Raw genomic sequence first — 13,580 nt, 5'->3', positions numbered from 1 at the left:
TATTTTCAGTTTTACACTCACACACACTACCAGGCTGCTCAGATCACATGTTCATAACAGCCTCTGGTATTCTGCCCTCTGGTGGACAGACCTTGCAATGTCAACTCTCGTAGCATGGTTGAAGGGTGTTTCTCTTCCTTTTTACTCTCCCTTTTTAAAAATGTTATGCGTCTTCCTTTACAATGTCACTGCCAATAGATTGTCACACAGCTGATAATATGACCTTGCCAATAAATTCATCAGACATTAGCTTCTATTTTACAACACATGCTAGTAAGTATTTTAAAGTGAAGCTCTACCCTTATTTAGTTTTATTTAGCATGCTAAAGCATATTACTTACCATGCAGAGGCTAGCTAAAAATCATATTCAGATTATGATGATATTAATCTAAAGCAGTGAACAAGTCAGACAAACTGATTCTGTGGAACATTTCTGCTTCCACATTAATAAATTTTAACAGCACAATCACGTATTTTAACTGTAACGGTCTTATGAGTTTTTATGAAAATGGACACATGCTACTGTCCCGTTCTATTTATTGTTGATGTTGTCATTATTAATAATATTTTATTGGCCAGGAATAAATGTCAGCACATTATAATAATAAAAGATTTTTTTTATCATATCAATGTCTCACAAAATCTTTCAGCCCAATATCAAAAGGATATTTTTTTGCAAGCCCACTCAATTTGTGCTTAAGTGCATATGTGGCAGAACACTGGCTGACAGACACACTGAGTATCCATCTCTTTTTCTGTGTAGGAGTACAAAGCAACACATTATCCAGACTGTGGTTCCTGGAGGGCAATAAGAACCCCACACAGTTAAACCTCACGTAGGAGGACATCAAAAATGTTTCCTTCTCTCTCTGGATTCAGCTAATAAAACTGTTAGCAGCTCTGCCAGTATTCTACTCATACAATCAGGGTTACGCCAACAAATGGATCATCAAACTCTTAAACACATGAACAGGCTGACTTGAGGAAATAACCTGGAATCACTTGTTCGAGTCTATTCACAGTCAATTGCAGCACAGACCTTGGCTGAGGTGAATCTCTGGGGAGAGATCGGGTCATTCTGGTTTCTGCGACTGAGTGAAAGCGTCTGCGTGTGTGTGTGTGTGTGTGTGCGTAGCTATTGAAATATCAAATTAAACTAAGCATATATAAGACAATTAAAACGCATGTAAAAAAAAAAAAAAAATACCATATCCATGCACACATTAAACTCAATCATACACATATAATAAATATTCACATATTTATTATACACATATATTTATTATATGTGTATGATTGTGTATGATGATTACTTATAGAGCTATATGTTGTACAAATTAAAACCAAACAAATAAAAAAATGTAAAAAAAAAATCAAACAGGAGAGCAGAAGCAGCAGCTGGGATGGTGCTGCTAGTACCAAGTGTTACAAAGAGATAATAATGATGTATTACTTTGTAACTCTCCACTGTTAGGATTGATGGTGATGACTAATGGCATCTAATGATGATGACAATGATGAAGAAGGCAGTGGATGATGGGTCATAAAAATGACTGATGAACCGTGCTCAAACTTGCGCCGGTTGAGAGCCGATACCACTCTCACTGGGCTTTATGATAAAGCATGTTGTTGTCTTTGCTGCAATTTGTAGCAACTAGCACCAACAGCCATATTTCTAATGCAGCAATTAGCATGTCAGAGAATCCCCTGTCTGAAAAATAGCGTTAAAGCAGGCTGAACATCTTGCATGGTTTTCATTTCTCTTCAACGGCACTTTGGAGCCGATCCAACAAAACAATAGCACTTCACTGAGCTGGCACAGGATTTATTTAGTCAGAAACCAATTTTGCAGATCAGCCCGTTACAATTCAGTCAATGGCCAAATGGATTCAGATGACGTTCTTCAGATGCTGCTAAATTAAGTAGCAAAAAGAAATGAAGAGCTTCATGCTAAATGTGATATCCAACATTGGAAAAAAAAAAAGATTAACTGGCACAGCACTGAGGCACATATGACTCAGTATCAGTGTTAATATGATAAAGGCCTTACATAAAGGACTGTGTAATTAGAAATGGAGTATATTTGACATGTTAAGTAGGTAATATTAATTTCTTTCCCAGTATGAATTTATAAAACCACACAAGGCAGAGAACTGCACATCAGCACTGGAATTGTTGTTTAGATTGCTGAGGCTTCAAATCCAACACATGAAGGCACCTCAGCATGAGCACTGACGACAGCTCTTCACAACCTAAACACGTAAGCATTTTGTTGCGTGTGCTGCAATGAATAAGTAAACAGTAAGAGAAATCTGACTCTGTACTTTCACCAAAACTGTGCGACCTCACTCTGAGAACTCTGTTTAACACAGCTGCAACAGGAAATGTCAAACTTTGCCTTGTGTGTCTACAAACAGCACCTATTCCCTGAATGTTTCAAAAAAAACAAAAAATAGCAAGTTCAGCTTTAAAGATGGTTCCCTTGACAATACCAAAGTTATTTGCATTTACTGTCGATATGAACTGAGTTACCACCATCCTAATTGCTGGCCGAGCACACAGCTGATGCACCAAAGGCAGATCATGCTAGAGAGTTTTCAACAGAGACATCTGGACAGTTCGACAACTAAAACTTTCAGCAGCCCTAAATGAGTGGCAGCAGCCACCTGGGTCAGTCTGCACCGATGACTGCAACTCATGTGTGATGTGCCTCTTTGCAATAGTGGACTCAACTCAGCTGGTTGTCTACTGGTTATTTTCCTATATAAAAGCATGGTTGCCAAGCACCTATGTCATTTTGCAAGTAAATCACTGTTCTGCAGCAAGTACGTCACTATTTGTGGAGGAATTTCTGAATTTCTATTTGAAATCAACGAGGCTTTGACTGGATTCTGAATGCAAGTTGTAAATGTAGATGGCCACAGATTTGGGATTTTGTGGATTTAGTTAGTTGAGTTAATCACCATATTATCACAAATATCATAACAATTCTTATGGTTAAATTATTAACTTTTTTTTTTTTTTTTTTCGAGGAAGTCCCAAAATGTCTTTACCAAAATAGAGCTGGCAGCCATACAGACCCACAACATGCAACAAATGCAAGTGAAACATAAAGTAAAATACACAATAAATGTCATGAAATCCATCCCTGCACATAAGTTTGTCTAAGTTTAGATATTTCTCTAAATATTCCTTGTCTGAGGTGCACAGTAAGAGAATGCAATCCACAGACCTGTCAAAACCAAGGCACACTGGAAAGCAACAGTTTAGAGAGGCGTAGGTGGCAACTACCAGAGCTGAGACATAAGCATGCATAGGCGAGCTGGAAATTGACCATATTTTTTATACGCATGATGTGCAGTAGTGAAAAGGAAAATCTGAAGTTGTAATCACGCATAGAGATGCATGGTAAACTGAATCAAAGATCCCTAATCTGCAGGAGGATTCATGCAGGGGATCGGCAACAGATCAGTCGGGGGATCATCAAAGCCAGGATTCACTGTTTAGTGATGAACATACAATAAATGGCTCCAGAAAATTGAATGGAAATTCATCTTTTTCAACAGGCTTCATCACAAGCTTTTCAGTGATAGCCATTTACTAGAGGGGCTGGATTTATTCTGCAGCCATACAAAGGTCTCATGATCCACCACTTTCACAATTCAAAGTGAAACATTCAGAGAGATTCAGGCTTCAGAGGAAGTCTTTGAAATTCAAGAGACAAACCCCACGTAACTTATATCTGCTACCCACTTATTAAATTTAGCTCTCACCCTGCTGACTAAATAGCAGGGTATCCTCACTGTGGGGCACAATGTGAGCTTTTACCTGTTCAATAAAATTATTGCCTTTAGAGTGACACCCACAAACGTATTTTGTGGGTGGGAGAAAAGAGTTCGTTTTCTCATCAGACTGCATTTATTTACAAGCCGTGTTAGCCTCCTACCTTCCTCTGGTACAGTTCTTCCGGAGTGGTTGACCTCAGGCTGACCAGACGGTAGTTCTTAATAACTGTGCGAGGGCGTTTCCGTGGTGGAGCGAACCGTTCCATCTCTGTCACGTAATACAGGCCCTGCTTGATGTAGCCAAAGTAGCGGGCTTTGGCTGAGGACTCTTCGTCTGAATCAGATTCTCCACCATCATCTCCCTCCTCATCTTCGCTGGCTCCCCCACTGAGGCTGCTCTCCAGGCGCCCACGCTTCTGGGCCAGCTTCACCTCACACTGATAAACAAACACAAGACAAATTGAAATGAGGGTGGAAGCGCAAGACTTTGAATGACACTGCCAATACATGGCTTAAAAGTGATCATAAAGCCACAGTTGTCTTTTCACATAAAATACATCTGTTTCATTGGCCAAGATCATAAGATGAGGGCTGTGAAACAGAAGACGACGCATTTCCAACTGACTGAGCCTCAGATTTACAGTCTTTTGCCCAGAGTGACTTTCTGATGCTGCATATGGACACGTCGGTGCCAGCATTCAATGGCGGATGATAAATGAAGCACCCAGCACAGTTTACATCTAGCTGTGTTTAAGTTGGTAAGGACACTTAATTTAACGCCCTCATGCTAGCTCAGCAGGCTGTCTGAACACAAAACAGCAGCAAGGTCAAGCTGCTCAATAGAAAAATCTAAATCCTAGCTGTCCAAAGTGATTTCTCTCACTTGTCTTAACCTGATCTGTAGGTCTGTGATTGCCTCAGTTGGGAGCCCATTTTAAAACTGCGCACTGTGGCAAATACTCAGATTTTGGAGCAATGCCCCTCTGGATTTTCACTCATAAAAATGTGACACGTTTAGCACCTGTATAACAGCTGTGCGCAGCAATCATCATAAAATAGAAACAGGGAAAATACTCCACATCTGTGGAGACATACGCACAACCCCATGTTCAGGGCATTATCAATGCACACGCTGCTGTAAGATACAACAAGAGATGCCCATCCCCCGTCCCCACACACTCTGCACTGAGACAGGGTGATGAAACCTTTCCTCAGAGTTAGCAGCTAAAGAAATTGCTCGCTTTTTATTGTGCTCTACGCAATCAGATTTCAAAATTTTTTTCAAAAAAAGCACACTACTTTAAGCAAAGAGCAGGGTGATGTGATATCATGGTCTTTGTCTGAGGATGAAGATGCAGGAAATCATTTTTCATCCCTTTACCACTACAGATACACAATTACACATTGTCACACACAATGACACTAGAAAACTGGAAATACCTGCAGGGATATAAGGATGTAGTTTTTTAGCAGAAAAAAAAAAAATGAATCACACACAATCACCTCAGCTGTCAGAGGACCTGAGCACACACTTGTGTTAGCAGGTGTACCTTTTATTTAAAATGTGCAGTCACGCCCATTTTACACTTTTCTTTAATTTTAATGAAATAAGTGATGTCCTCATGACAAACATGTGGCCCATATAGTCTCTTTCATTGTTCCAGACCACTGCCTGTTCAGATAGGCTTCAGGCCTGTGCCACACTGAACTCAATAAGCAGTGTAGAAAACTGATAAAAGAGATGAAGAACTGTCCTCTATTCTCCCATGTGCCTTTTAAAGCCCTGAAGTCCAAAATCTATCATCTAACAACTGCAAAAGGATGCTTTCATGAGGCCTGCACCATTGTACAAACTCTGTTTGCTTAACCACGTGAACACCTCTATCTTTACATGTTTTTCTTCTTTCTTTTTTTTACCTCCAAGCTGAGGAAGCCCCCATCATGTGCAGCAGTGACTCGAGGTGAGGGCTCAAACCATTCACAGGATTTCCCCAGAAGGTTGCGCAATGTCCTGACAGAGGAGACGGTGACAGAGCCAGAGCAGCGGGCCAAAATCAGCACGTTGTCACTCCACCAGCTCACATCTACCAGCGGATAGAACTGCTCCTTATCTGCGACAGCGAGACATAAGGGTAGTGTTAAAGATGTGACTGTCTACCAGAGGAAGCTGACCTAAACGGAACAGAAAAGATGGTTCCCCTACTTATAATAAAAGTTTGTCTGCGCGTGCGTTGTACAGCTTTTGTCATCAGTGGCCCCACTTTCTGGGATCACAGTGTTTCTGAATTACTTTCCTCCTCTAAGATATATTTACACATGTGGACATGTGACATCATTTGTCATGCTTGAGATGAAGTATCACACAGATTATTGCTTACAGAAGCTGTCACAGCTGTCATCACTACTGGCCCAAAACTGTCAAAGCTGCACAAACAGAACACACAAACAGAACACACACACACACACACACACACACACACACACACACACACACACACACACACACACACACACACACACACACACACACAAGCACAGAAACGCACCCATACACAGCCATGGGCAGCCTTTGCTATCCTTGGCACACACTATATGGTTGTATGTTTAATAACTGTATAATTCGGTGAATAAGGCACGTCAAAGATCATTAAATTGTATCCAGGCTGGACTGCTATGTCAGCAGCCAACTAGGCTGTCTTTCGCCCTTCGGGCCAAACTACCTTTTATTTTCTTCCTTCTCTCCAGCGATGTCTTCCACTCTGGGTTGATCTCCTCAAATCCTGGCTGCGGGGAGGAACGAAGGAATGAAGAAGGGAGGAAAAGAAGAAGAGAGAGCGACGGGAGAAGAAATTAATCGGCTAACCCTGTTTACACTTTTAACACACACACAGACAGAAGCTGTGCCAGCAATGAAGCAGAACATGCTTACACGCCGCATAAATCCGCAAAGCATTCTGAAAATATAAGTTCTCCATTTGCCATGTCACTTTCTGCCTGACGGAAGCACACACACATTCACGCAATCTTTCCCACCACACACCTTGGCCAGAAAGAGATTACATTAATACAGTAAGCCAAGCATCTAATGTACAAAATATTCCCACGGCACACAAATGGAAGTGCACACAGGTTTACTCTACTTAAGCAAAATCATGGATGCTTTAAATCACAAGTAAGTCAGAGGCATACCTGCAGGTCCTGACTCCATGTTGCCCTCTGTTTAAGGGACGGGATGTCCCAGAGAGACAGACGACCAGAGAAGTGGATGACAGCCAGCAGGGTGCCGTCAGGGCTCAGGCTCATGCGAAACACACCGTCCTGACCAATGATGACACACACATCATGTTAAAGAGAATATTCACCAGCTTCCACAACTTGAGCTTAATTCTCCATCAGGCACACAGAGGAGGGCAGCCCTACCTTTTCGTCTCCTTGTCTGGAAAAGAGTCTAAAACTGGGAATCCTGAAGAAACCTCTTTTCTGATTCTAACACAAACAGAATATGTAATGTGTTACATACTGCATAAATATATCTATTTTTTTGCATAAACACGTGTGTGCATGTGTGACTTCTTGCCATGCTGACATCGTCCTCATAGCTGGTGACCTGCTTGTAGTGTGGTGAGCCAGAAAGAGCCCTCCAGGCTGTGATGCCACAGCAAGAGGCCTTGGATGCACTGTCATCGCCTGATTCACAGCCGCCTACAAGCAGCAATCTGAAAAACAGGAACACACACATTTGTGGATACCACCTTCGCGACTGTGCCCCAAAAGTTCAAATTAAACTGCATATCAAGGATTTAAAGTTAAAATTGTCACTGTGAAGCTATCCTCAGCCTGGGTCAAAGCCAAGGGATCAGTGAAAATTCACAGTATAAAAGCACCATTTAGCAAACCGGGGGATATCAGTTTTATTTATCGGATAAAAGTCCGACTGGAATCAGTGGGTCAGTAGTTAAGACAAGCAGCACCACAGTGATAGAGGCTCTCTCTTTGCAGTGAGAAGAGCCCGATACAATACTGATCAGGAACTCAGAGATAGGCGTGAATGGTGGACTGCTGTTCAGCTCAACACTGCCCCCTGGTGCACAGAAATAGACTGTTTTGCTGGAGCTGAGATCTCACAGATGAGTTTGCAAACTGGCAGATGAGAGATGAGATGAGATAGCCTTTATTTGTCAGTTGCAGGTCTTTTGCCCACAACCGAGATGACAGACCTTGCCGACCGTACATACAATACACAAACATCACATTGGGGAGACAGGTCAGGCTAGGTAGCGAGGAAAAAAAACATCGAAATGTGTAACACAAAAGGATAATACAGGAATGCACAGATATCAACACACCATAGCACAATAAACACAGACAAGCAACATGGGAAAGTGTTCCAGTGTGTACATCTGATCTGGGACCGCTGCAATCTTTCGACTGCGCCTCCAGCTGACCCGATGTCCACATCAGAGGGGAGGTAAGCGTTGGAGGTGGCGTTGGATCCGGGGTAGGGAGGGTGATGCGTCAGTGAGTGCTTATCAGTATATGCATGCATGTGTGTGCGTGTCCATAGTTCAGCTGAGGACAGGACAGAGTGTGCAAAACCTCCAATATGATTTCCTTCTATACTCTGATTTCTTGTTTCATGAAAAAGGATTCAGCCAGACTCTTGTCCCTCTGATGCACATTCTCTGATACTACTCACTCAAAGGTGTGCATGCATTACAAAATAAATTATGCACCATTTTCATAATTACACTCAGTTTTTGAAATATTTTCTCTTTTACCCAGTTTATCACCTTTTTCTCCTTCTTCCCTTCCTTATCTATCAAATTCTCTCTGATGCTAACCCAGTTCCCGCATGGGAATTATTAAAGTTTTATCGCATCTATCAATTGGCAAAACACTAGACAGTAGCTGCCAAAATCCATTAAGCTGCCAAACTAAATCTGGTTTGTGCAGAATGGGTGCCATTGTGAGAACAGTAAGGTCACGGATATAAGCCAGACTTTTTTTAATTCTAGCCGTGTAAAAGGCCACATTTGCTCGGCTGCCACAGGAAATTCCTGCAGGTACTACATTAAAGTAATTGGTTAATTTATCCCTGAGCAACCCCTTGGACCTATTCCATAGAGCAGCGGTCTCCAACCATTTTTGCGCCACGGACCAGTTTATGCCCGACAATATTTTCATGGACTGGCCTTTAAGGTGTCGCGGATAAATACAACAAAATAAACTAGTACCGGTACCGAAATAAAAGAAGAATTATTCATAACACACGTGAAAAGACCCAGGAAAACAGAGTTAACGATAAAAACGATAACAAAATAACGCTGAAAACCGATAAAAACTCTGAAAACCATACATTTCACACCTGAGCCTCAACTCTCGCGGCCCGGTACCAAACGACTCACGGACCGGTACCGCTCCGAGGCCCGGGGGTTGGGGACCGCTGCCATAGAGTAACATATTCTGCCTGTGCAGAATATACATATATGAATGTGTGTTTCTGTACAAGAATGTTTTATTTATTGGACTTCCCAAGTGATAATCTATTTTATACATTCTATCATATATCTTTCTGCAAAGCAACCTTTAGCAAAATAAAGGTTTGTTTAATGCAGTAAACACATCCAGCTCACTGATCAATATAATACATATTTAGGAGCATATTGACGACGGCCCAAGATATCAAATGATGAAAGGCTTTGAAATCATTCTGCATCGCATGGTCGGCAGTGGGTTTCAACATAAAAATTGATTCAAGGGATTTATGAGGATGTCTGTAGATGTCTGAATATAAAGCTATGAAAAACACTCTTGATGAAACGCGGCTCTAATGGAAGTGGGCTTGAATGGCAGAGGCCACAAGAAGAATAAAATGTCTAAGGGTGTCAAGTCGAGGCTATGGGCAATAATTAGGGTGCCAATGATAAATTAAAAGCTCAAAGCTTTTCTTTTTTCTTTATCAAAATACTTATTATTTCAACTTTATTCAACAGGATATCTGGGCTGACGGGGTGTTGGCAGCATTTAACATACCGGTGGCCAGGGTGGTAAATAGCTGAGGTGATCCCGTGGGAGTAATGGGAGGAAAAACTGAAGCTGTGGTTCTCCTGAAAGTTCTGATTGGTTCCCATGCTGAAACAGAGAGGGTGACACAGAGCGACAGAGATGATATTAAAATAGCAAGTTGCCTATAATTGAACTCTGGCACATAAACAATCAAAACACCAGTGTTCATGTGGAAAGTGTTAATGATGCGACAAAGCTGTTTTGAGGAAGATGACAGAGCAATTTCTCTCCCAGCTGCAATTAAAATGAGACATGGCAAAATAAATAATCAAATTTAAGTGGGCAATCTAAATTAGATTGGTGCTAGAGGGGATGACGTGTAATTTGTGTTTAGATATCTCGCTGGGGAAATGTTTCCTCTCAGTGTACATTGTATGGAGAGAAAGAGACTATGAAAGGTAGGAAGGGAAAGAAAGGGAGAACGAGGGAAATAGCCGAGGGATGTGCACAATTCCTAGACTTTGGCTTCCTCTACATATGCACGTCTTCGTACCACAGTAAAGCATGCATGTGAAGATATACATGTATGCAAAAAAGCACAACTTGCATAAACCTAAACCTAACATAAACCCATGTCTGCATCTGAAAATTTGATGATTTCACTATTTAATAAGGGACTTGGTTTTTAATGTTGTCCCCATAAGGAAGACACATCCCTATATTGTGATGATGAAAACAAATAAGGTCCCCACAACATCAGTAATACTTGAACCAATCACACACACACGCAGAAAAGAAATGCTGGCACAGTGTAAGAGGGTGAGAGAGGTGACTTATTGTCAAACCTCAGCTATAATTCTGAAATTCTAATTTAAACTGTTTGAGCGACAATATTGGAATGCAGTCATATGAAGAGGAAGAGTGAGTATAAGCTTAAAAACACTTTCAGAGGAAATCTGGTGCAAATGTCTCCCACATCTTAATTACCTCCCTTCTCTCCTTCTCTAGCTCTCTCTCTCATACACACACACACACACACACACACAGACTAACAGTTTGGATGTTTCAAAAGCATCCAACACCATTTATCCGCCTCTAATAGAAAAATAAATCAGCTTTCCCCTCGTCTTATTAGCAAACGCCACTATGCACGCTCAAAGCCGTCTTATCAAGATTCAACACACATTAAAACTTTCACCCTATGCCTTGGAGAGCCAGCAAAATAACAAACAAGATCGGGGGGGGGGGGGGCGGACCCTGAAATAATGCAACAGTGATAATGTTAAAAGGAAGGCTTGCACAGCTATTAGGAAAGCACATAGCTATTAGAATGTCATTAATCAAGTATTCAAAATTCCCATTTGCATGAGGAGTGGCAAGAAAAGGGAAATGGTATTAAAACGTTCAAGTATAGTATAGTATTAAGACACACCACAAAAAGCTTTAAACAAAAAAAGTGATAAGAATGAATAAATGCTAGAATGCATGCATTTAGATCATATAGTAACAAAGCAGAAAAGGTCTCCTCATCTAAGAGAGTTGTTAGCTTGAAAAAATGCAATGAAATTAGATAGCAATAAACAATAAGCAGGCACTTGAAACTGGAAATGCACCAACATCTCTAATTGGGAGGTGTTAATGATAACTGACAATTATCTGTTTGCTGTGAATGATCTTGATCACATCAATTTGCAATTATCATTCAGCACACTGTGTGGTTCTAAAGTGTAAAGCTGTGGCAGCGCAGTGAAGAAAAGGCTCATTTATGCAGGTTTATTGTGTTGTGACTGTTCAACAACAGACTCTCTAACTGACATATTGCACATATGGTTAATAAGCATCATCATCACTCTGAAACGGTGACCTGGCCTAATGCTAAATTACAGTGACACAAACACACAGAGAGGTTGGGAGCAAAAATGTAGAGGAAGAAATTGCCACTTAAGCCCTTAGTCCACTACATACTCCATATTACACATTCAGTAATATTCCTTTTTTTGTAACAAAATACAGTTATTGTCATGACTTACTCCTCAGTGATACATAGGAATGAAACACAGACAGTGAGAGGAATTAAAAAGTCAGACAAAGAGAGGAGTACATAAAAAGTGGTAATTGAAATTTAAGTGGTGAGAGCAGGTGAAGTGTAATGTGAAGGGTAAGTAATGAAAGGCCTTCTAATGGGTCAAAGGTGTTGTGCAAGTCATAAAATCAAAGTGTGACCCAGCCTAATGGAAAAAGGAAGTTTCAATCCAGCATTTTTGTGTCTCACCTGACTAGATAGCTTTTGAGGTTGCCACCATATGTGATCACGAGGAGCTCGGCTGACCACTGAGCACTAGCTGTATACTCCAGGAAGATCAGGCCTGCCACTGCACAACTGAAATCCCCGGGGAAGCTCGCCACCTGGATTTAAAAAGCAAGAAAACAAAGAAGAATCACTGACATGGTATCAAAAGACATCAAAATATGTAAAATTTGCTTAATTGTTAGTATTGATTTTTGTGCCCTCACAAATTTTTTTTTTTTTTTTACTTGTTTATTTTTATTTTTTTAAAAACAACTAAAGTTACATCACACAAGCTGCATTTGCCAAAGGAAAAAAAAACAGGCAAAAGATTAAAAAAGAAAGTAATGAAACAGGGAATGAAAAACAACAGAAGCAGAAGACAGACAAAAGCTGAGTGTCGTGGGGGAAAAAGGGAAGAAACTGTCATTTTTTCATACACGCGTACACTTTCTGTCAAATTGACTTTTTATCAACCCTTCCAGAAATAGCATTAAGTCGCCACTGTGTGAACTTAACAGTGACAAACAAGGGGAACAGTACAAAGTACAGAAGAGGGGGATGGGGGGGGGGGGGGGGGGGGGGGTTCTGATGCAAGTGTGCAAGCACAAAGCAGAGATGCACTAAAGGAATGAGGATCACAGGCTTTGAAAGATGAGTGCGTGGCTAGGGAGAAGACGGGCGTCTGCGCTCGCCATCTCTGACAGGGCGGATAGAAAAATTGAAAGGAACGATGGACAGAAACAGAAGAATGATAATATGCAGCACACAGAGGGCATTAAACTGAGGGAGGAATAGCACATGGACTTGAAAGTGCAGGGAGAGGTACTAAGAGAGACACATGCAAGGATGACAGAGGAGAGCAATACAGGAGGTTCTGGGGGAGACAGAGAGAAGCTAGCATGAAAAATTAAAGAGGGAAGGTGATGAAGATGGGGGGCGGAGAAATGGGACACAATGGAGAAGAAGAAACAGAAAGTGAATTAGAAAGCAGAAGTGACGGGCAAAGAGAGCACAGAGTGTGTCTGACAAGGAGACATTTTCTTCAAAAGTGACAGACAGCTCAAAGTGCCCAGCAAAATGTGTGCTGCACTGAAACGGCACAGCTCAGCCCATCTCTGGAGGTAAGATTACGGGCCTGAATCCTCCTGCAGCCAGAAGTAGCACCGAATCTCCCGTAGCGTTCTATCAATTTGGCAGAATAAGAAACTATTTTCCAGAACTCAAAACTGATGCTTTCCTCCATATATCATACCACAAATGCATTCAGTTAAGATATAACATACTGTAGCCGAAGCAATCATCTGAGAAAATAGAAGAAACTATGGAGATGGGAATCATGGAATAACTCTGACTATGATACTTGCACGGTTGTGCTGATGGATCCTGAGCTAAGAGGGGGATCAAACTAAGAACAGGAAGGTGCTGGTTTTCACTTTGACTCACACACACAGCTTGAAACATTGACTTTTTTTTTTTTTCTTTTCTTAGAAGAACTGTT

The 13,580-nt window shown here is 41.2% G+C and overlaps 1 protein-coding gene across 2 annotated transcripts in view; it reads right to left on the bottom strand.

The window, feature by feature from the left end:
* Window positions 1-13,580, bottom strand: part of nbas (NBAS subunit of NRZ tethering complex) — a 178,036-nt gene that overhangs the window by 151,748 nt on the left and 12,708 nt on the right. For both annotated transcript variants that reach the window (XM_026142563.1, XM_026142564.1), the window contains exons 8-15: window positions 12,065-12,198; window positions 9,820-9,918; window positions 7,364-7,502; window positions 7,207-7,272; window positions 6,976-7,104; window positions 6,507-6,570; window positions 5,704-5,897; window positions 3,948-4,223 (exon numbers count right to left, since the gene is read on the bottom strand). In XM_026142563.1, coding sequence (XP_025998348.1) covers window positions 3,948-4,223; window positions 5,704-5,897; window positions 6,507-6,570; window positions 6,976-7,104; window positions 7,207-7,272; window positions 7,364-7,502; window positions 9,820-9,918; window positions 12,065-12,198 — 1,101 coding nt within the window. The remainder of the gene's footprint in view (window positions 1-3,947; window positions 4,224-5,703; window positions 5,898-6,506; window positions 6,571-6,975; window positions 7,105-7,206; window positions 7,273-7,363; window positions 7,503-9,819; window positions 9,919-12,064; window positions 12,199-13,580) is intronic.

This window comes from Astatotilapia calliptera, chromosome 15 (genome assembly GCF_900246225.1).
Source record: "Astatotilapia calliptera chromosome 15, fAstCal1.2, whole genome shotgun sequence".
NCBI classification, from domain to species: Eukaryota; Metazoa; Chordata; class Actinopteri; order Cichliformes; family Cichlidae; genus Astatotilapia; species Astatotilapia calliptera.
The sequence above is the reverse complement of the archived record's forward strand: the minus strand, read 5'-3'. Positions and strand labels throughout refer to the sequence as shown.